The sequence below is a fragment of the Mastacembelus armatus genome, chromosome 11 (genome assembly GCF_900324485.2).
Source record: "Mastacembelus armatus chromosome 11, fMasArm1.2, whole genome shotgun sequence".
In the NCBI taxonomy this organism is placed as follows: Eukaryota; Metazoa; Chordata; class Actinopteri; order Synbranchiformes; family Mastacembelidae; genus Mastacembelus; species Mastacembelus armatus.
Genome location: NC_046643.1, coordinates 4,862,112 through 4,887,436, shown reverse-complemented (window position 1 = coordinate 4,887,436; position 25,325 = coordinate 4,862,112). Strand labels below are relative to the sequence as shown.

At 39.3% G+C, this 25,325-nt stretch overlaps 1 protein-coding gene across 3 annotated transcripts in view; it reads right to left on the bottom strand.

Annotated features, from left to right (window-relative positions):
• Positions 1–25,325, bottom strand: part of trappc9 (trafficking protein particle complex subunit 9) — a 166,044-nt gene that overhangs the window by 67,032 nt on the left and 73,687 nt on the right. For all 3 annotated transcript variants that reach the window (XM_026299857.1, XM_026299858.1, XM_026299859.1), the window contains 2 exons: positions 13,681–13,823; positions 1,107–1,217 (listed from right to left, as the gene is read on the bottom strand). In XM_026299857.1, coding sequence (XP_026155642.1) covers positions 1,107–1,217; positions 13,681–13,823 — 254 coding nt within the window. The remainder of the gene's footprint in view (positions 1–1,106; positions 1,218–13,680; positions 13,824–25,325) is intronic.

Below are 25,325 nucleotides of genomic sequence, written 5' to 3'. Positions count from 1 at the left end.
CACTTTCCAGTTAAATGAGATGCTGAGCACGAGAGAGAGAGGCTGAGGTAATCTACACAAATGATGGGGCAGTGTGTGATAATGTATGTGCACATGTTCTGGTATGTCTGTGGTGTCTCAATAGAAACTGAAAAGCAGGAGAGACACTTCAGGGCACAACTAATAGGAGACTAAATGGACCAAAAAGATAAACAGAATCTTTATTGTCCTAATTTGGGATTGTTCCCAGATTGTTCCTAATAAAACTGTGAAAAAGCATTCAGATGTCCACAGGACCTCAAACTGAAACCCAGAACAGTGAAATACTTTGAGGTCAATCAGTAGCTAATGAAGAGAGACTGAGGAAGGGTTACTGCAGCTTTTGAAGAACAACACCACATATTCATGGGAGCAAAACTGTCCAGTCTCTCAGATAATGTAAAGTCAATATTACCAATCTCTTTTAGAGGATGTACACACTGCCAGACATGCATGGCTGGATGTAAACATTTGCCACCAGTGTATTTGAATATGAAGCTGAAATCTGTGCTGAAAAAAATTATTTTGGGAAATACTATCAGAAAGGATATAACTAGTGACGGCATGTTTTTCTTCCCACCAAATCCTGATTTAATATTCCGATAATACCCATTCTAACGTTATATGTAGATTTTGAGACGACATAAATTTGCACAGTGCATGGTTGACCTAAAGTAAGCCAAACTTAGTATTTCTGAAGAAATTAGGGGCTGCTTTAATTTCCATTATGAAGAATACATAGAAGTACAGATGTAATGAATTTAATAAAAACACCATTGAAATAGAGGTAAAAATATTTTTCTTTAAAAACATAGCCTGACACAGATTCTTTGCTAATGAAGACAGTCAGTGTTAATGAAAAAAGCCGACTGTTCATTCATTCTTAGTGTTTTGCCGTGATTGCCCATGCTTACTCTGGAATAGGTTCCAGTAAAACAAAGGTGACACCAGTATGTGGCTTCACTTCCTTAAGAAGGAGCAAGAAATGCTGAACATTAACCATCAACAAAGAAAGAGTAGAGAATTAAGAATGCTTAAAGAAAGCAAACTAAAGATCATATGTGCAGGAGGAAAAGTTCTCCACTCACCTCTGGCACTCGCTGGCATGGAGCACTAGTTCCTGGTTGTTCTTGGCACTGACGGTGAGCTCGTGCTCTGTTGGGTTGAAGATGTCGAGCAGTAGATGACACTGGCGGGTACTGTGGACAGACAAATACATAAAGTGACTGCAAAACCAAAACATGTCTGTTCACACAAGAACTCAAATCAGAGCATACAGAGTAAAATGGTGTGTTTGAGTTTGCACAATATCAAACTGATGCACAGTGCCTCACAGCGCTGTGAACAAACCTTTCTTTATATGTTACACAAACATATCATAGGATGCCTCTCTTTCCTTATCTGTCTGCCCATATAATCTATACATAATAGCTTGTTTATGTGTATGGGAGTTTGTACTTTACGCATCATAAAGGTTACAATTACCATCTAAAAATACACACACACACACATAAACTGAATGCAAGAGATCAAGAGAAGACACGTTGTGAAGTACTCATCAGTCCTTGTCATAACATCAAAGGTGGCGGTGCTTTCATCAGGCGCAGAGCCCTGGCTGGAGCAGGACATCTCCACATCACCCCGGCCTGCTTTTCTCATGCAGATCATAAGAGGGCCAATTTGTGATTTAGATCAACACAGGAGAGATGATGCTGGATTTTCCCTAAGTAGGTGTTTTTCTCCCAGTAATGACGGATGAAAGGAGTTGATATCTTAAAACAGAAACAGAACAGACTGTCCACTGCAGCCAGTGTGCTGTTCCATTAATATTCTCCGGAGGTGTACAGGAAGAATGTGACAAAACTCTAAAGATACACATAAAGGCAGTGCTGAACAAAAGAGAATATCCACAATTCTGTTGAGCTTACAGGGAAAAGTATAAGTCCATATACAATGAGAAATATAAAGTCATCCAATACATTGGCCCTCACGTAATACAACTACATTATTGACTTTAGAAAACGTAAAATGTTTTTTTTGTTTGTTTGTTTGTTTGTTATTGCTGTTGACAGGCCGTATTGGTAATTTTAAGAGCATAGCTTATAGAGGATTTGTAATAGCATATTGCATGATGTTTATTATGCTTCCTAGAAATAAATACGGCATGAAATGTGAAAAACAAAGTAAATGAAATTGAAGTGTACATGTTTCATAAGAGTGTGAGTGTGTGAGGTTGTTTGTCTCTATGTGGCCCTGTGATGGACTGGTGACCTGTCCAGGGTGGACCCCTGCCTTCCACCCGAGAGAGAGCTGGGATAGGCTCCAGCTGATCCCCGTGACCCTGAGCCAGGAAAAGCGGGTATAGAAGATGGATGGATGGATGTTTCATAAATGATACAATACAAATCATGAATAAATATTTTAGAAGTTATTAGAACGGAAGCAAACTAAAATAGGCAAAGAAAAAATATTTCAAAAATACACATTATACCACTATGTACAGTATATGAAGTCGAAATAAGGCGCGGCAAGTGAGGTGGAGTGTAATTTAACAAAAAAAGCAAAGAAACAGAGTCTTTTGGCTGCTTTCTATATAGGCTTTAAAACACAACTAGAAATATATCTATCATGCTCCAAAGCAATTACAGTAAGTGAAATCAAGCAGCAGAACTCAGGAAACTGATAGGGTGCATCCCACTATCTTCCCTCCCAGTCACACTAAGCCCCCCTTCCAGCTACCTCCTTACCTCTTGAATCTCAGGGTTAATGGAAGCTTAAGCTGAGTCCCTAATAAACTGCTGTAGCAATTAAAGGAGCACATTTTTAAGGCCTACCCATGTTTCTTTAATTGTCTCGTTGTCTTTGTTGGCGGATGTGATTAACAGGATGAGAGAGGCGAGGAACTGATTTATAGGCCAGGGCGTTTAGCTGAGGTGATCAATCAGACTACCCAGTTAAGACACATAGGCTCATTGCTCATGTACTAAGTACCCGAGAAGGAGTGAAAGAACAGAGCCAAAAAGGTCGGCACAGATAATGGAGATTTGCACCTTCTGATTTGAAGAGTTTAGAGTTAAAAAACCACAGCATGAGCCTGAAAAGACCCCAAACAGTGGCAGGCAGCTTCCTTCAAGTGGGACTGCTGGGAAATGTCTGTAGCAGAAAGCTAAAGATTATGCTCTTGAACTAGGGGAGGCTGAATCATAACACTGAATCATTTTGATAAGTATTCTGCAGAGGTACTATGCAGGACACCAACATCTAAGAGGAATGAATGTGAAATAAATGTGAATTTTTGAATTCCCAAGTACACGGTGAGACAGGAAAGGAACACAGTTATCCCCAGTGTTTCCAAATCAACATTTTTTGCTCATACTGTACATGGCTAAAACAGCATCAATGAAATACCAATACTTCTGCCTTTTGAACATTTAATCAAAGTGAATGTGCATATGTGGAAGGGACTACTTACTTACATACTACAACCATATTATATTAAGTGCAAATGCAGTTTAAGGAGGCTGACATGAACACAGAAGAAGACCTTTACTACAGCTGGTTATGTGGTAAAAGGGGAAAAAGTGCGTTAACAAATGCCGCCATGTATTTCTGAGAACTATTCCACACTAACAAATGAACCATGAGTTCAGCATTTTGCTGGTATTGATTTGAATGGGACTCTCTAAAACTGTCAGCACATATTTTAATGCCAAGACTACAAAAGGACATCAATACAAAACAAACACAACAATGATGAAGGGCCACAGTCAGATAATCGTTGTTCCTGTACAGAAAACGAAATTTGTCAAAGTGTGGTTTGATCCTGACTGGGACTGGGGCTATTTTAGGCTGGTGGGAAAAACCTGTCAATTCTGCAAATCTGCGTTAATAAGTGCTGATTCTGCAGGCCTTCTCTGGCACAAAAACATGACATATTACATGCACACAAAAGGTAAGGGCCTTAATTAACCTGATTGGATTCAGAGCACTGCCAGTGATGGCCTATTTTTAGCCACAAGAGCCAAGAGACATTTGCCTCCACTTTACTGTCCACAGTTAAAGATGCAGCTGGTGAGATAATTTAACAAGCGAAATAATACTAGAAACTCAATGTTGGTAAGTGCACATATGAAATAATCAATTCCTAATCAAATCATTAACTCACTAAACAAAAGCAAAACAAATTCGGATTTTATTGATCTGGCTTGTACTTGTGTTGTTTTCTGCCCCACTTTTAAAATTTTAGTTTCTGAAATCTTTTCCTACTGCCTGAAAAAATGGACGTGATTGGATTTTGGAATTTAGAACATATAAACATGAACAAATTGTATTAAAATGAACATTCAATAATCCTCAAAACGATTTACAGCAACATACATCAGCTGTCGGCAGCAGATTCAGAGGAGGAACCTCCATATAAACATATCAAATGTTTGGCTCCTTTCCCCCAGAACAGCAATGCATTTTTCCAGGTTGATGCAAAGTGAATACTATTTTAACAGGTTCCTTTAACATACGGATCACTGGGCATTTCACCTATTCTGGCTCTCCATCATTTTCTTTAACAAATCAGTCACCTTACATAAGTCCCCTGCACACCACAAGAAGATGGCCATTCAATCGTTCCATAAACCACCCAAGAAAAGGTCAAACAGAACCTAAACAAGAGAGTGGATAAAAGATATGGTATCTTTTTTAGAAAGAGAATTTAGCTGGTATTTACAGTTAACTTTTTTGTATTCGATTTTCAAAGTTTGAAAATATTTAAATTTACTGAGTCTCATGTGGAAAGTGCATGTGAGAAAGCAGGTTTAATTACAGTATTTTTGCAAGTTTTGTCTAAAGCTTAAAAATTGGCCACTTTAATTTTGTTCAAATATTATCATCTTTAAAGGCCTTCATCCATATTTTTATAGGGGCTAATACTGCTGCACTCAAGTATAAGCTTGTTTTGTCTTATTACACTGCACATAAGGGTGGTGACAGAAGCTGAGAGATTGAAGTAGCTCACCAACTTGTCACCAAGCTTTCAGCACAGCCCTATTTCACATGGTTGCACACATGACACTTTCACTGTGTCACTTTCTAGTCTAAATGGGGACTGGTGGACACAGCTGCATGAGAGCTTAAAAGAAAAGAAGAGAAAGGCGGTGACAGAGGGGTAAACAGAGTAACAGGTAGGAAGAGCTAGACTCAGAAAGTATCACAGTCCAACAGAGTGAGACAGGCAGCTCCATCTTTCTCAAACTGTACTTTCCACAAGGACGATGACTTTTTCTCTGCCTGCGCCTGTTAGATATGTCACTGGCTTGCCATGCACCACAGTTGGAGGACATACAGCACAGTAAGAAAAGTGTCACTCACAACCCAGCAGTGCACAGCAATTTAGATCCAAAGATTGAGCATATTTTATGCCAAATATCATCCCAGAGGAGGTCAACAGTGCACTCCAGCTCCACCTCAAGTTCTGTGCTATTCTTGTCTCTTTAATTGGTGAAGGTGAAAACACACAAAGTTCCCAAAAATCTCACAAATGTTTTTGTTCATGCTTAACAGTCTCAATTTCACCATACATTCTTAAACCAGGAGACAGGAAATTGTACTGTTTAACTGTTTGATTTTGATTTCAGCAGTGATGCCAGGAAGGCTGAATAAAGCTTAATATTAGATTCTCACAGCATCTGTCTTCCACAACAGCTGGCACCTATGAAGGCCTCTTTCTTCAGCTGATTAATTCACCATACAGCCATCTGAAGGTGGCAGGTATGTGTTCCATCTTCACTCAGTAATTGGAGTGATGTGCATTGTCAAAGCCCGATTATACACATCAGATCAACTGGTTATGTTGATTAAATCTTACATAACCTGCACCAGGCGGTTGTTAAATGACTACAAAAGCTTCTCTGCTGCTGTGAACATCACACTGAGCAACTATATTTTGGTATTCTTCACAGCTCTCCCATTTTAGGCAGAAAAATCGAGTGCTGGATATTGGGACTTGAAGGCATGAAACAGTTTCAGAAAAAAAAAAAAAAAAAAAAAATACAATTAAAACTTTTTGTTCTTTACACCACTCAAATCCCTCACAATCAAATGTCCCCACAGTGACCAATATTGTGCTTTATAAACACTTACAAGAGGAATATTTTCAGTTGCAGTAGATATCAAACTGCTATATGATGAAACACATAACATGCTACAGTAGAATAGCTGCTGTTTGTATAGCCATATTGGTTCAATTTCATAGGACCATAATGACCATAATAAAATCCACACTTTGTGATCATGACGAGAATTATCAGTTAAGGCAACTTGTAAAAGCTGAATTAAAAAAGAGACCATCTGTGGTGTGTATTTGCACTGCATCTATATATGAGAACATGAGCTTTTGGGGGGGGGGGGGGGGTTGGCTGTACTGCAGGTCTGCACTCATTTAAAGAGCAACTACAAACACAAATATATTTATCTGTGCATATAATCACAAAAAGCACAAAAATGAATAACATTTAGAAAAATGGCCTTTTCTGCTAAAATTTAGTAGCAGCAGCTATGTCCATTAGCATTACCCATAAACTATATTGTATATGAATTAGATTTATTCCTCAATATATTTGTTTAAGCCTAGTGCGTTTCCAGAGACACACACACACACACAGGAGAGCTGCCAGCTCAGATACAACACTTACTCTATCAAAGGAGCAGAAATGTGCTTGAAGTCACTGTTACAGATCTATCACTGATCCTGTCTCACCAACAGAGAAAAGGAAAACCTGACCGCAGCTTCTCATAGCTGTTAGCTCTGACTCTGTCCATGCTACACTGAGCGTCTCCACCATGTCCCTTGGCTGTTCACGTCACACATTACGCAGCCATGAGGCCACGTCTCGTAGACATTGCTCCCTCACTTAGCTTGCATTTTGGGAGATGCTGGGAGAGAGTCTTCTAGCAGAGTGTCAGATTGTAAATACCCTCTCATTGAAAACAGAGGAGCCTAACACTGATTCAGTGGGTGAAAAAATAAAAATGTGGACTGGACATTCCAGCCTGTTGGCTCCTAACTGGAACAACATGAATGTTTTCAGGAGAAAAGGTCCCCTTTTCTTAAGCCTTAATGATGAATTCTTCTGAAGTTTGGTTTGCTCTCTGCTGTGATGTTGGACAGTTTTCCTGAGGGGTTTGAAGGACATGGTGGTTCTGTTATCTGCTGTGAACTTAAGGGAACCCTCTCCTACATCTAATTACAGAAACAATCCATTTTTGATATTAGTCTTCCTTTTATTGACTAGTCACTTCAGGGCTAATTTGGACTGATTTGGGTTAGGACACTGAACATTGAGTTTTCTGTTGCAATAGGCCATATGAAATAATGTCTGAAATAATGTAGTTGCTTAGACAGGTCAGTGAATAAGTTGCTAAGACAGAAATAAGGGAGGAAAAGTTACAGCTGATGGGGCAGAGAGAAAAGGAAAGTATGCTATGGTTTTGTAGAAAGAACAAAAAGAAAAGGGAAGAAATGACTAGAAAAACAGCCAAAGCAGACAAAAAGAGTAACCGTGTGAGTACAAGGGAGAAAAAGCTACAGAAAATGGAATGTGGAGCAAGATAATAAGACACCGAAAACTAAAAGAATGGATAAGAAGGAGAACAAGGGAGACAAAAGCAGAGCGGATCTGTATTACTGAGAGCAGCAATGGTAGAGCTGAATGTATCAGGACCTGAGGACAGCTGTAAATCACACACTATGAAGAACAAAAAGCAACTGCATGTAGGGAGAGACAGAGAAATGGGCAGACACATGGATAGCAGGGAGGGAGAGAAACAGAGAAACACAAAACAGATCGAGAGGATAAGTTGCTGCATTATTGAGCCATTTTATACAACCACTTCCAAAGTCTCTTTTAACTCACAGCAAAGAAGAGTTTCAATAGCACTTATCTCAACAAGTAAAGTGTGTTAGATGACTTTAATGTCTATCCTTCCAGAGGGAAAATTCAAAGGGAAGAAATAATAAGAAATAATGCATGAATGTTTGTGTACACAGCATAAGAAAAGGACCATTACATTTATGAATGGCTGCCATTACCTAATGTCTAAGTCACGCATTAGGCATGTTAGGTAATGTTACTGTGTCATCTCATCATTATTGCCTGAAGCATGCTTTCATACTCAAAGTATATAAATGTATTATTAGAATATCCATCCATCCATCCATCTTCTATACCCACTTATTCCTTAACCAGGGTCACAGGGATCTGCTGGAGCCTATCCCAGCTCTCTCTGGGTGAAAGGCAGGGGTCCACCCTGGACAGGTCACCAGTCCATCACAGGGCCACATAGAGACAAACAACCTCACACACTCACACTCACTCCTATGGGCAATTTAGAGTCACCAGTCAACCTGACATACATGTTTTTGGACTGTGGGAGGAAACCAGAGTACCTGGAGAAAACCCACACAAGCACAGGGAGAACATGCAAACTCCACACAGAAAGGCCAGGTTGCTGCCCATTATTAGAATATCTTTCAGTGAAATTATGTTCATTTGCAAACATCTTCTTGATTTTTTTTTTCCCTTAATTTTGACAAAAACGTGCATATAAAGGGCAACATGGTCATGAGGTGGTTGGCACTGTCACCTCACAGCAGGAAGATTTTAGGTTTGAAACACGTTCAACCCTGGGGTCTTTCTGTGTTCTCCTGTGCCTGCTTGGGTTTTCTCTGGGTACTCTGGCTTCTTCCCACAGTCCAAAGATTGGCCGTAGGTGTAAATGTGAATGTGAGTGTTTGTCTCTCTCTATGTGTCAGCTCTGTGGTAGACTGGTGATCTGTCCAGGGTGTAACCCCCTCCTCTCGCTGAATGTCAGCTGGGATTGGCTCCAGGGCCATGGACAGTGGTTGTTCAAGGAAAGTGGTAGATGACAGATGATGGATGCATGGGTGGACTTGCACAAATACCACTACTGGCAGAATTACATTAGGATATTATTCAAATTTATTTTATAATAGGTTTGTATCCTTTTAAAAGTATCAGGCCTACAGTGTAAAAAAATGCTGCTTCTACAACTTCACAGAATATTCAAATCCTACAGAAATAAACAGAAGATTATCAACAAAATGTACTCAAAAAAATGTATCAAAGAAACATTGTTCTATGTATTGCATGATTAGGTTGTTAATACTGATGCATCCAAGTGTAAGCAGCATTTTACTGTTGTTGCTGCTCTATGTGGAGCAAATTTTAACTACTTTATGGACTGTAGTTTATTGTAGTGGACCACAGCTTGCGGGTTGGACCGCTCCAAAGGCTCAAAAGATAAGTCTGGAGATGACGTGAAGAAATCAGTTTTGCTACACACATTCCTATTTGTTATTTGAAATTTTCTGTAAGCTTTGCTTTCTATTAAACTGTAGGATGAGTTGACATAATTCAGCTTCTGAGATTTTTTAAATAAACCCACCTTAAAAATTTTGTGGGGCAATTTCTATTTGGTGAAACTGCTAACAACTCATAGACATCTCAAACAAAGCCACAAGTCAAAAGGTTAATACATATATATTTAACAATGTGTGTGTGAAAACTTAATCTGAAAAGTAACAACCACCTCCTACTCCTACTGTTAAGTACATTTTGGCCAGTACAAAGAACAATATTTCAATAGTACAAAATAGAAATATTTTACACATACATGAGGGTTGATACCAAACCAAAATGGTACTTTATGGTTAAATTTAGAGTAAGGAATATAACAATGTTATCTTAAAAACAGTTTGTATTTGGTAAATAGCCTTTACTTCACTGGATGAATTTCAAGACCCATCAAACAGCCTCGATGAACCTTTCTAAAGTTGAAAATGTTCACATATTTCAAATGTTTTGAAAGGTAGTTGAGAGCTAAACAGACACTGTGCGACAGAGTGATGAGACACAAAGTGGTAACAGTGCCGCAGAGGTAATGAGAGGAAGACGTGTGATGACAGGGTGATGGTATAGCAGCTAGGCCAGCATACAGTATGTATCAGCACTGAGCCAAGATAGATGGCTTAAACTGCAGATATTATTACAGTTAATGATTCAGTGCAAATGGCCATTACTCGGCTACAATCTGTCTCCCTTGCTTGGAGTTTTCTCATAAGAGTTGGGGAGCTGAAAAATGAAGTGAGATTGTGTATGACAGTGTCTACAGTAATGCACTGAATGTGTACTATATGTAAATGAGAGAGCAGATGTGAGACGATGGAAAGAAAAATGAATATGTCCTTGTAATTTCCATTCATGTCTGCCACTACCTGACCTGTGACCGAAAATATCATTTCTAAGCCTAGTTTTAATAGCAACAACATTAGAGTGAGATTGATGTGGAAGTGGTCAAAAAGAAACTCATTATCTATTTATCAAATCAAGAGAGAAGACAACTGCATCTGAATCGTGTCAGGTGAAATAAGGCTGGGGCTAAGAGCATGTCAAGGTAGAGCAGTGTTACTATTTTATTTTACAAAGACTGGTTTTAACTTTTCAAAAGGAGCCCAAATACTCTACAACACAAACTACAGATACACAGAGTTAAAGGTTCCTGAGGTTATGGACACTGCAGGCCAGAACCTCATCAATTGGCTAACACAGCTTTTGTAAGCTATTCTGAAGTAAAGCACTACAACACTTTTTTCCAGAGCAGCAGTTCACCTGGAGCTGGGCAAGAATCATTAAATATGAATGAGGCAGCAACGTTTAGCTGAGAGACTGAATTGGGCTCATGAAGAACAATCCTTGTGGCACAATAAAAGTAACTCTCTTTCCACAAGATCATTTCTGCTCTATAATTCAGTTTGATGCCAGTTTCTAGTCACCTGCTCAGCACACGAGAGTTTCGATTGGTGACAGTTGGGAATTATTGGAATAGTTTTTGTGAAAAGTGAAGCAAAGTGATAGAACTAAGGGACAAGAAGTCCAAGTCACCATTTTTATGCTAACAGTTGGCCAGATGTAGCATCAAAGTGGTTGCTTGACAAATAAAATAGAAAATGAATGAAGTATATTAATAATGAATATGAATACCCTGAGTTTCCTTTTGAGGATGAATAAAGTTTAGCTCATCTAATCTTATCGTCTCATATATGACACCCAGGCTCCTTATGAATACTGTAAGATCCTGGCATACAGTGGGTACGGAAAGTATTCAGACCCCTTTAAATTTTTCACTCTTTGTGTCATTGCAGCCATTTGCCAAAATCAAAAAAGTTCATTTTATTTCTCATTAATGTACACTCAGCACCCCATCTTGACAGAAAAAAAACAGAAATGTAGACATTTTTGTAAATTTATTAAAAAAGAAAAACTGAAATATCACATGGTCATAAGTATTCAGACCCTGTGCTCAGTATTGAGTAGAAGCACCCTTTTGAGCTAGTACAGCCATGAGTCTTCTTGGGAATGATGCAACAAGTTTTTCACACCTGGATTTGGGGATCCTCTGCCATTCTTCCTTGCAGATCCTCTCCAGTTCTGTCAGGTTGGATGGTGAACGTTGGTGGACAGCCATTTTCAGGTCTCTCCAGAGATGCTCAATTGGGTTTAGGTCAGGGCTCTGGCTGGGCCAGTCAAGAACGGTCACAGAGTTGTTCCGAAGCCACTCCTTTGTTATTTTAGCTGTGTGCTTAGGGTCATTGTCCTGTTGAAAGGTGAACCTTCGGCCCAGTCTGAGGTCCTGAGCACTCTGGAAGAGGTTTTCTTCCAGGATATCTCTGTACTTGGCCGCATTCATCTTTCCTTCAATTGCAACCAGTCGTTCTGTCCCTGCAGCTGAAAAACACCCCCACAACATGATGCTCCCACCACCATGTTTCACTGTAGGGATTGTATTGGGCAGGTGATGAGCAGTGCCTGGTTTTCTCCACACATACCGCTTAGAATTAACGCCAAAAAGTTCAATCTTGGTCTCATCAGACCAGAGAATCTTATTTCTCATAGTCTGGGAGTCCTTCATGTGTTTTTTGGCAAACTCTATGCGGGCTTTCATGTGTCTTGCACTGAGGAGAGGCTTCCGTCGGGCCACTCTGCCATAAAGCCCCGACTGGTGGAGGCTGCAGTGATAGTTGACTTTGTGGAACTTTCTCCCATCTCCCTACTGCATCTCTGGAGCTCAGCCACAGTGATCTTTGGGTTCTTCTTTACCTCTCTCACCAAGGCTCTTCTCCCACGATTGCTCAGTTTGGCTGGACGGCCAGGTCTAGGAAGAGTTCTGGTCGTCCCAAACTTTTTCCATTTGAGGATTATGGAGGCCACTGTGCTCTTAGGAACCTTGAGTGCTGCAGAAATTCTTTTGTAACCTTGGCCAGATCTGTGCCTTGCCACAATTCTGTCTCTGAGCTCCTTGGGCAGTTCCTTCGACCTCATGATTCTCATTTGCTCTGACATGCACTGTGAGCTGTAAGGTCTTATATAGACAGGTGTGTGCCTTTCCTAATCAAGTCCAATCAGTTTAATTAAACACAGCTGGACTCCAATGAAGGAGCAGAACCATCTCAAGGAGGATCAGAAGAAATGGACAGCATGTGAGTGAAATATGAGTGTCACTGCAAAGGGTCTGAATACTTATGACCATGTGATATTTCAGTTTTTCTTTTTTAATAAATTTGCAAAAATTTCTACATTTCTGGTTTTTTCTGTCAAGATGGGGTGCTGAGTGTACATTAATGAGAAATAAAATGAACTTTTTTGATTTTGGCAAATGGCTGCAATGACACAAAGAGTGAAAAATTTAAAGGGGTCTGAATACTTTCCGTACCCACTGTAGCTTAAGACAAAGCAACTTATGGAGCCCAGCACCTGCTCCTCAGATAACAAATGAGTTAAGTGAGGGCAGGGCTCTGTACTTACATTCATTTTTAGACTGTCTCCCCTCTAGTGAATGTCATTTATTCTTACTGTTCAATTTATCAAAGCTAGTAAAATTATGAATGAACACTCAAAAAATAGTTTCACAACCTGCAGCTAGAGCCAGAAAATGAGAAGAGACTGAACTCTATCTTCAAAGAAATGTTTATACCAAAGATGTTCAGTATACATATCACACACACATTAACAGCAAACAATTAAAGAAGTCTCACTCTGATGGCGTCATCAGAACTACAGAAATAGTCAACTCAGACAGTTTAGTGGAGTGATACTTCTTCTTTCATAAACAATCATTGAGTACAAAGAGAATGTGAGACGATGGGAAGTGAATACGTTCTTCTAATAGCCATCTGCCACTGTTTCCTTACAGGCTTGCACAGTGCACACAAACCTGATAACAGCAGGTTAAGTTTTGGTGCATAAACAACTTAAATCATGGAATTAATGTTAGTTATCAGCAGCTGATATATCCCTGCTGTCGAAATTTTAACAGGTGACAGCAAAAACGTGCTAATCCTTTGATGGCTGAAAGGCTACAAAACAAAGGCAACAAAACGCACGAGGAAACACCAAGCACAGCATTTTCTACATAAAGCAGCAGCACAATAAGTTGGATGTTTTGGCACACACAGACATACTGTTTTCTTTTTTTATCTATCCGAATGAATGAATATTTTTTTTGCAATAGAGCCTCTAACCAATCAAACACTTCCCAAAGCTACAATACACAGACATCACTAACACCTCTACACAAAACGCTGTGTGTTACCTGGTGGCAGGGAGGGTGCTGACTCTGGTGAAGAACACAGAAGGCTCCACATCAACATGGACTCCCAGTGACAATTCCCTGTAGTAGCCCTCAACTTTGCCTGCTCCCCCAGAGTACTTAAAGTTCAGCACTGCTTCCAAAATCTGCAAAAGCACAAAAATGATGAAGTTAGATCAAGCGAGTCTGACAGTGCAATACATTTAAAAGCTTTAAAAAAAAAAAAAGAATTAAAACTGTAATCCACTACCAGTGTTCAAAGGAATAAAAAGGAATAACTGCATGAGAGACTGGATGTGCTTGGGGTGAGAGGTCACATCCAGCGTGATATGTCGTGCCATTCCATTAGCAAAACTTGTGTGTGTGTGGGATTGATTCATCAAAAGTCATTACAGCTAAACAATGCACCACAGCGCAGCTATTACATATTGCTTTATAATAGTGGGAACGCCCGAGGATTTGCAAAGACATGATTGGTGGCTCCAAAACAAATGACTGGACGGGTGGAATTTGCCATGTTTCACAGTGATAGGGGTAAGTCATCACACAGACCTGCTCAGGGGTATTTTGTGGAGAGGGAGGCACAGAGGCACAGCCAAGTGGGCACAAGATGGGGAAATTAAAAGTGGCAGTTTACACTGAGCGAACACTAGCTGACTCAGGCAATGGGCTGCAGCAGGGTAAAGGGAGCATCCAAGGTCCTGCTTTTCTTCCTATCCCGCATATATCATCTCTCCATATATTGCTGATGGAAGCATTAGTTGTGCTTTTCCAGAGCAAATTTCACTTATTCCCTGATTATTTTCACTCTTTCTCCTCTCTTACAGGTGCACAGAGCCAAAAAAGAAATGATTCGGAGCCTGCTGACTAGATGGCCTATTACAACTTAATAACAGAAGCACAACACACTGAGTAAAGAGAGATGAAAATATTAGATTATTATTGCTGTAGACCAAGCACCTTAATTCTAAATTTTCACTTATTTTCACTTAAGGGCATATTTCATATCTGGTCTATTTTCATATCATACATATAATCTTATTATTTCTTGCTCAAGTGTATTATAATGTTAATATATTAAAATACATAGCATGATAGCTCTATGGATGGCAATGTTAGCCCACCACTTTGGTTCACTTTGGACTTTAAATACAGTATGCCAATGACAGTGATGTTTTCTGGAGGATGAGATCTAATGATTTTGGCAATCATCTCATGTGCTCTAGTACCATAACAGGGTTGACATGACATTGTTTTTTTTTTTTTGATGAAATGTCTCCACTTTGGTTGAATGGATTACCATGAAATAGGCAATTCTCTGCTTTTCATTTAGCATCAACTGCAGTAATTTAACCAGTGAAATATCTTAACATTTACTGAATGTGTTGCTACAAAATTCTTTGTAAATGTTTGTGCCGTCTGGTGATCACTTTGATGATTCCTTAACTTTTCATCTTGACCACGATTGCATGTGATGACCAAATACCTGTAAAATTAATATCATTCCCATCAACCTCTGCTGTACTTTGGATTTAGTCCTAAATACACTTACACACTAAACACTTGTTTTTCTGCTTTTGCACTTTATGTCATCTCTATGAGCTGTCATAACAAGTGAATTTCCCCACTGCTGGAATTAATAAAGCTTATCTTATCTTATCTTAAACTAGTACGGTGAACATGGCAAACATATCTGCTTCACATCAGCATGTTAGCAAGTTAAAGGTCAAAGTGCCACTGTGTACAATATCACTGAGCTGTGAAGTGACTGTAGACTCTGGCTATAGAAGTCTTATTGTTGTTCACCATAATGTTCCATTATGAACACTTAATATGTGTTACAGACATGTAATAATTTGTGTCTGACAAATGCATTAAATTACTGTGGTAAAAAGTACTAAAATTATCTCAACTTATTCCTTATTACATATGCAAATATTGGTCATTTCAAACATCTATAAGCTGGACATAAAAGGTGTGTCCTACTTAACTAAAAAACTTCAATCAAGTGTTCATGCAATGGAGCCTTCAAACACAGCTCAAGCTATATGATATTGTGAAAACACTGATTTCAATATCATTAGCATACTAATTTTCAGAAGACAAAGACTTCCCCTAATGATGGTATACTTAAAAAGCATGGCAGATGTAAAGGCTTCAATATAAATCCTGACTCGTCTCTAAATAATATTTTCTCCACTATTTGTCTTTCCCTGGAAGCAAAACACTGGAGCCAGTCTGCTATAGACACAGGAGACAGAACAGCAGCCCTACAATGCAAGTACAAGGCTCACACTGTGCTGGCAACAGAATACACACTGATATGAATCTCATTTGAACTGACTGACTGAACTCACTCAGATTCCTTAAACTGGTTGGAGATGATTAACAAAAGTCCATATTTTCAAATACTTGACAAATACTTTATTCATTGGCTGTTTTCCACCTGATTTGTTTAAAGACAAGGCTGGTATTACTATTACCTCTTCATTATCATTAGTAAAGACAGAAACCAACAATGGGTTTATCCTACCAACAATATTGTCTAAAGCCTGTTATTGTTCCATTGTGGTTCCAACTCCATTCTTCAAAAACGATTAAAATTACATAAAAGAGCCATGCCACTTCAACAAATGACACATTGCTTCATAGTACAAAACATATCCACCATGGTTTATTTATGCTCTTCTTGATGATGAAATCTGTAATTGTGAGAGCATGCTGTACATTAAATAATATGGAGCTCATTTGTTTTTCCAGCTGTCTAGTGCTGTGTTGCACACAGCTGTGTGACCCTGTGGCTGCCTATGTGATACTAATGGCCTCAACATGATCCTCTTGAGGAATAGTGATTGTCTCAGTGACACTGACAAAGAGCGGCAGAGCACCCTGATTCCTTTTTCAGACAAGGGCCAACACAAGTTCCTCCTCCATTCAGTCCTCTCTCTGTTCTCAGCCCCCTTAGGATATTTTGATCACAGTGGATTCAAAATATGCCCTAATGTAAGTGACAAAGCAAACAGTCTGACTACACACATACATTACCTTCACATGCATACAAACTACATAATTAGTGAGAATTAAGGTAAGAGTTTGATTAAGGCGATCATCACCAACAACTTGAGAGCTGCATAAGCTGTTAAGTTAATGGCAACAACTGAATAGGAAATAGAATGACAACAGAAAATGGAAAGACAAAGCCTTGGATAATGTACACCACCAGTCAAATATTTGGACACACTTTTGTAACTTTCCAAAAACTGCTAATCTGGACTAGTGAAATCATTGGGTGGAAGCAGCACTTTGTACTCCTAAACCCAGCCTGCATGTCCTCTGAAGAGTAGGCAGATTCAGAAGATTTGGGGGATGGGGTGTGGGAGGGGATGGGAGGCCAAAACAAGTTTCCTTCATAGGGTGCCTGGGCTTTGCCTTAAACATCAGGAGCTTGCAGTAGAACTGCTGCTCCTTCACATCGAAAAAGCCAGTTGAGGTAATTCAGGCATTTGTTTAGAATGTCCTCTGGATGACCTTTCATCACCGGTAGGAGTCAGACCCAGAAGACGATGAAGAGACTATATATCCCATCTGGTCTGGTAACAACTCAGGATCCCTCAGGAAGCTCTGGGCATTGTTGCTAAAGACACAGGGACATCTGGACTGCCATACTTAACCTGCTGCCACAACCTGACCCTGGATAAGCAGCAGATTGATGGATTGCCAAGTCAGTCTATTTATAAAGCCCAAAATCATAAAATTGTCTCAGAGGCTTTTACAAAATTTAAAAAACCCCTGTCCCAAGGCTCTCGAAGGACATGATTCTCAAAGACAAGCTCACCCCAACACACAGAGAACAAGAAGGCCTTTCATTATTAATATTAGAAAAATAATAGCCAATTTCATTCTTGTGTTGGGTCTTGCATCCTGAGAAAACAGCAATAATATCAGAATATTTTTTGTGCAATTCCAGTCTTGTAATACTGACATCCTTTACATCAAATACAAAGAGCTTCATTTAAATATACATTGTGAGTTTATAAAAAAAAACCCACATATAAAGATTATTTTGGTGATGACCAAGAGCAACTAGTTTACATAGAAGTGTGTCAGGATATGGGCTGTCAGTGCATAATTTTGCTGTGTAATTTATGGTAAGGCAGTTTGAATACTGTAGCTCACTCTGCACTAACCTTTTTTCTCCCATCACATCCACCACGGTGTAATATCAACACATCACTGGACAGTTCTTTAATGCTGATCAACCTGCATTTAACACAGGCCTAAAGTTTCATGTAGAAGGGGAATAAAAAGGTGAATAGCTTCCTCATGCAATGGTCTCATGGCTAAATAAGCACTCAGTCCCATCAGACATTGACCACATTGCCAAACACGGCTCATACAGTGAGAAAGATGTCATTTTTGCAACCTATGTCACTGTGAATATTCATCAATAATTTGTAACCATGAATGTTTTTGTAAGCTCATCACTGATTTACAAAAATAAAGCTTATCCCGTATTTATATGAATATATAGTTACCTGTACTTGATTGGTGTCTTACTAACCTTTATCTTTAAAATACAGAAGAGCCGGCTGACTTTTACCATGAATGCCATCACCCTGTTTTATACTCAGAGGTATATCCATCACATCCATGCACACAAACACAGCATTTGTTTTACAACTGAAGTGAATATTGAACATCACAGACTATTGTCACTCCTGCACATGACAGGTGAACAAAAAAAAAAAGGAAAGCTGAAGGCTTTCTGAATAACTTGGCACTGAGATAAGGATCCTGACACATCTTGCTGAAGAGATTATGGCCACATGCCTCCTGAGAGGAATACTAAGATAAAGGTTTAGAGTGACAGGTAGGCTGGGGCAGGGGGCTCTCAAAATCACACAAGCTTGTATAGTTTTGAAACCATTCTTTGTTGGCATCAAGGCAGTGACGTGGCATGGTCTTTCATAAGGGAATAATTTTAGAGAACTCACCTTCAGAGTCTTAGTAAAAATGACATGAGATCAAGATTGATTTACTCAATGGATATTCAATTTAGAGGTTGTTTCTTCTTGACAGTTTCGCTTACCGAAAGGACCTCGGGAACAGAATAGTCCTAAAAAATGTCGAGCGGTTTGTGGTTTCGTTTGCATTTAATCATTATTTTTTCACTGACTGAGCTACGAATGCAAGTCAACCTTAAAAGACAGTCATTTTGTTAACAATACTGACAAATGTCAGTCTACTTTATTCTTTGTGCATATCCACCAGTTTCCTCTTGCTATCTGTTTTTTGCTTGCATTGTGGATTACTCTTCGGATCACAGACTGGTTTGTTGGTTATAGAATTGTTGGTGCCCCGGACTGAGTGAGCGCCATTACAGACTGCTGTCAACCATCATTTGGTGCATGTTTCTCACCCATCAGACTTGTACGCCTCACTGCTCTAATCCCTGGTGGTGGACACTGCTATCCGGTCAGGATAGTGACTCAGAGACTGTCACATGTTCCGCTGCTTCCTCTGAACTCTCTCCTGCTCGACAGACATGAGCACAAAGATGCATTATGTGTATTCCCAAGGCCATAAAAAAAAAAAAAAAAAAATCACCAATCTCTAACGTCAGCATACTAAAACGGTTCACTGCAAAACCTTTTTAGTGTTCTCAAATGAAAACTATGTGCATCAACTTGCTCCTTTTCTCTACTTTTAAATGTACATGACAATATAATGATAATAAAAAAATAGGAAGATGAAGAAGAAAAATATCAGAACAGTATTTTGTTGTACTACTTGTAGTCACATCCTCCTGTAATATATTAACGCTCTTCAAAATGTGGTTTCAAATCTCAAGCATTTCTCTTAACCTAAATTATAAAATCAGGATTTGGAAATATAACTATTCTTAATTACTGCCACTCAAAAACACAACTGAGACAACTGTTTCAGTAATTAATAATTAATTCACATAGCACACCCACATAGGCATACCACAACTTTAATGGATGCTGAGTGTGTCATTATGGAGCCTCATTAAAGAAAGCTACAGTAAGATAAAATAATGAATCAATGTCAGTAAGTCAATTTTTGTGCCTATACTCACTCCTATCCACTTCATGTTTATGTTAGACTCAATATGACAAAGGAGACGCCAACCTGTTGAGCCACTGAAGCCGTGTACTAGCAAGAACAGGATAAAAAATTCATTGGAAACTAAATCAATTGGTCTCCTCAGTTCCAAATGTGACAGTGTTACAGGACAGGTGATGCAACACAGCAGTAAACACGTCCCTGTCCCAACTTTTTTTGAAGTTTTTTTGAAATAAATAAATAAAAACTTTAAAAAAATAAATAAATAAAATTTCTAAATTTAAATATGTGATATGCTGTCTTATATGTACAGTTTAGAATAAAATATGAGTTTTAAATGATTGCATATAGTCTATTTACATTTTGCACTGCAACCCAACTTTTCTTGGAAACAGGGTTGTATATTCACAGCCAAAATTGTATTTTCTACTGTAGCTTTAAATACAAGACAGACAGGATAACAAGTACTTCAAAAGCCCCCGTTAACAGGCAGGGGTGTGAAACACCATTATCTTCCTGCAGACAGCCAAATTGGAAATGGTGTAAAGCCACTGTATATGGGAGATACATCAACTTCGCTTTCAAAAACATTTATTTTAGTGACTTTAATTTGAAAAAGAAATGTGGGTAATAACATGCTTGACTCACTACACACATTCTCTGATTTTTACTATCAATCAACTCCAGGTGTTTTTCTTTTCAGGATCTTTCCTAAATAACGGGAACAGTTTGCTGAATAGACAGTGAAATGGAAGTCTGTGTGCCTCAGGATGAGGCCTGACCCCTGTGTGGTTTGCACATGCCTTATGGTAGGGAAGTGACATATCAGCAGGGAGAACTATTTAGTCTCCTGGTGGCCCTAGCTTCTGTGCAAAATTGAGAAATGACTCAAGGGCATTTGGATGCAATACGTCTATTTGGAGTGCTCCTGTGACTGCCTCTCTTATGTCTACCTGACTGTCAATCACAGAGCCAATCAGTTGTGCACCCCAGGGTTACTACTTGAGGAATAATGGTAAGAAGTTAAACAGAATCTTGGAGACAAATATATGTCTTGCTGAGCTTGAGAAATACAAATGAGGTACTGAGCAGAACTAAGTTGTCTTGCAGTTTTGTGGGAGAAACAGCAGTCGAACATTCCATTTCATTTTCTGTCGCTTTATCCGGGACCGGATCACGGGGGAAGTAGCCTAAGCTTGCCAAGATACCGAGACTTCCCTCTTCCTAGACACTTCCTCCAGCTCTTCCGGGGGAACACCAAGGCGTTACCAGGCCAGCCAAGAGACATAGTCCCTGCAGCGTGTCCTGGGTTCTCCCCGGGGGCCTCTCCCAGTGGGACATGCCCACTTTGCCTTTTGACCGAGCTCCTTCTTTACCACAACGGACCGGTGCATTGACCACATTGCTGCTGCCGCTGCACCGGTCTGTCTGTCAATCTCCAGCTCCATTTTATCCTCTCTCATGAACATGACCCCGAAATACTTAAACTCCTTCAACTGAGGGAGGAGTGCAGTCCAACATTTTCTTCTAAAACTCATTTTCATTACTGGAGTCTCGTTGTGTGATCATTGTTAAAAGGTATACATGTGTGACAATATGTTTGCAATAATATGAAAAAATACTATCACAAATAAGGCAGTAAGGTTTTTACACAAAGCTTATTGGTATATACTGTCTTCAAGCTCTGTCCACATTTGTAGTTAATAAGAGGCACTTTTGTGGTATTTGTATCCTTGAGACAGTTTAACATTATCATGTTTCTGCTATGCTTGTTGGCGATTGATGATTCATGAGTAGAGGGAAAGATGGTCTTTATTGGTTCTGTGGTCTAATGCGTTAGCAATAATCACTGGATGATGAGGAGTGAGAGTGCTGTGAACAACTCTGTGTTGATTTGACAGCTGATGCGGCAGGAGCATCTAAAACTGCTCAGTAACAACCAAACAGCATGAAGACCAAAATAGCTGAGACTGCTCTGCTGACAGGGAAATGAAGCTTTTTTTTTGTTTTGTTTTGTTTTGGTTTTTTTTTTTTGTTTGGAAGACCTAGCAAAGCATAGAAGTTTGCATACCATAGTATAATCACTTCCCCAGCTCCCAAACCATCCCAAAACCAAAAGCCTATCTGGAACAGCCCCAGGCCGGTGCATTTAATGATGCTCCTGACATTTCTGCCCACAGCGTTTATAATGTCACGCTCTGCACCCCCTCGCAGTTAGGGTTTGCCTCTGATGTGGCAATTAGGATAGGAGACATTTTAAAGAGTGGGTAAGCAACCTACCTCAACTATGAGAACCCTGTAACAAAGGGGGTTATTATATATTGCCATAAAATATGAAGAGATGTATATGACAATTCCCTCCAGCAGTCAGATTTTCTGGTAATCTGATCATCACTGTGGAAGTCAGAATGAGGAGTGCAGCCACTTGAGACAGCAGTGACTAGTTATTAACTGTCTTTGAAAGGCCAAAAACCTTTTAGCAGATATTGAGCTTTAATTTCTTAAAGTCAACAATGTCAATGATATCCTGCTTATTTATGCTAAGCACTTAACCATGTTTTCCATCTGTACTGTTATTAATATCCAAGAGTGTTTTTCAGTGACTCATGTTCAAAATGTTACTTCAGAGTCATGCCAACAATGAGAATAATGACATTTTCTGGCATTAAAACAATGTATAAAAGACCAAATGGGACAAAGTATCAGCTACAGTATGAGCACATTAAAGGGGTATTTGTTGCCACAGTTTACGATTAAAAGTGCACCAAAGTCTTTGAATTGTAGCTGTGAGATCACATTTCTCTTTTGGTTTATCTCTGTGTGATATTATGTTTTAATTTAATTTTATCAAACTGGGGACTGTCCGTGTTTGAAATTCATGATGACAGATCTTCCAACAGACGTGTTAAAAAAACTGCTAGATGACTAATACAAATTAAATTATGGGCAGGGCTTAGCCTCAACTGAAGCATGTGCCTGGACTGTCACTGAGTAACAGAGTAAAGTTGACAGCGTAAAGAAAAATATTCAAACAGTAAATGCTGGAAGTGGTTACAAAATGAAAGCATGAGTATCAACAGGTCCATAAGCTTTCTAAGGAAAACTGGCATTTTGAAAAATCAATAAAAAAATACAGAAAGCTGACACTTCATATCTGGGGCAAGCAAGCAATAATACACAGAAATATAGTAAGCAGGGGGAAGTGAACCAGGTTGGCATAAGGCGATGATCTATCACACATTTAAAAGGAAGATAACTAATCTGACGGAAGTTTTAGTACTTTTTTCCATTTAAAATAAATTTACAGCAACAGTCCAAAAAAAAAAAAAACTGCAATATTTCTCTCTCCTGTGCACCCCAATTAACAGTCTACCATCTGTTCAGATCAAGTCAAAACATATCAAAAAATGCCAATTTCCTGATGTTTGCTGCATTTAGTAGAAGGTACTAAAGACACTAAAACTCTCCAGAATCACAAGATGAAAATGTTTTCATGTGAACTGGTGACAGCCTACTTCATTGTCATTATACACTCCCCAGCCCAGAGACACATCTAAATACAAAATAAAGCCTGTGAGGAAAAATACACATTAGCACCTTTATTAAATCTTACAATTCACACTGACTTTCATACTCTATGACTGCATTGTTTCAGCTGACTAAGTTAGTCACTTGAAGGCAGATTTGTGTTCTATATATAGGCACTAATTTGTCTGAACTATACTGACACACTACACTTATCCACACCCTGTCTACTGCAGAACCAGACCACTACAAAATAATCACACCAACTTCTGTGCTCTTGTGCACGTGTTGTGATTCATTATTCTGTAGTTTCTCAGTGTTGGGGATGGTGAAACAGCTGTGTGCAGCTTCTCCATGTAATTAACACCACGGCTCCCTGTTAGTTACGGCAGGATCATCAAAGCTCTCCCATAACGACATCATGTACTCCTATCATGCTGGAATACTAATGTGCAACCTCTACATACACCTCAAATTGTGGATGACAATGATGACTTCTCAATGAATTTACTGTCATTAAAACTTTGAATGATTAAGAATATCTCAACTAGCAATATGCAAAGTTAACATTATTTAAACATCCTCAGTAATCTGATCCATCTATGTATTTGCTTTCGGTGATTGATATAAATCAGTGTCATCATTTACTGTACTATTTGTCTTTCAATGTTACCTTTAGCAGAGCTTTTTTAGAAACTCAGAGACATACTCACCTTAAATAAAACCAGTATGCCTTGACTGAATCTGTTGTCTGGGGTCAGACAAACAACTGTCCTTGAAAATGAGTAACAAGAAACTAGGGCTCCTTTGTTTCCTGCTTATATGTATGGTTTTTTTTTTCATGACCGCTTGACAGACAGTCATTTCTTACCCTTATGTTGCTCTCAGTGCCAGGCCACAGCTCTCAAGCTATTGTGTCACGTTACTGGCTTTATTCATCTTGTTTTTGTGCCACTGAGTTGTGGACACAGCTTCTCTGTTTTTGTTAAGTTTTTGGAAGCACATCTTATTAAAGCACACTCTCATGTTCTGTGTCTGCATTTGGCTTCAGAATGTAAAACAACTGTAGCTCTATAGAGCATCACACTAATCTCCTACTAAGAGACTCCATATTCACAAGGTGATTACATTTAAAGTTTTACTTTTGAGGTCTTTAATCTATCAATTTCACTGAAATTATGTTAACCCCTTAAAAGACACCATCCTATCTGTGGGACACTCTAGCATCATTATGAACACCTCTCACAGAAACAGTTCAGACGTTTGGTTCCAAAGTGTCTCCCACACAAAGGCACTACCACAGGTCAAGACTTCTCAGTGGGTGAAGGTAAAACAAAGCTAACACTTGTTACAGTATATCCTCTACTTATTTTGATTTTTTGGTTGTAAACTTTAGAGCTGCTTTTAAAAAAGACCAGGTGAAGGACAGCAACATTTCATTTTTAGATTTTGGAGAAGGTGGTGTCTTATTTTGTGCACATGATGATGTCTAGGAAGGGCTTAATATTAATGGGTTACTGATAGCTGGGCAGTGACACAATGGAAACCCAGGTGTGTCTGCTTCGTCTGTGTAAGTGCTTCCTGTGAATTCTCACAATAAAAGATCCATTTCATCCAGAGTAATTTGATTTCTTTTCTGAGTGTTGACTAATTCACTTACATGTGGGTTAATCTGATTGCAGGTTGTGAGTCATATGGGGAAGGAGAGAGGATGAACAGCAGCACTAAATTTTGTCAGGGGAGAAAGGCATCTGTCCGAGATGAATACTGGCTACCACATACAGACACACACACGCACACGTGCACACGCACGCACACACACACACACACACACACACAGAGTTTTTTCTGTTTATGTGTAAGCAGAGGTAAATAGAGGACTCACGGGTGCCTCAGACACAAAACAGCTGCTCTTTCATGTAACCCTGTGGTCCTGTGCAGGTGTCCCACCTTTTACCAGCTGGAGCAACTACAGGGAGAAGCTTCACATCACCCCTGGCCCCTGCTGCTGTTCTTTTGGTATATCAACAGCCAGT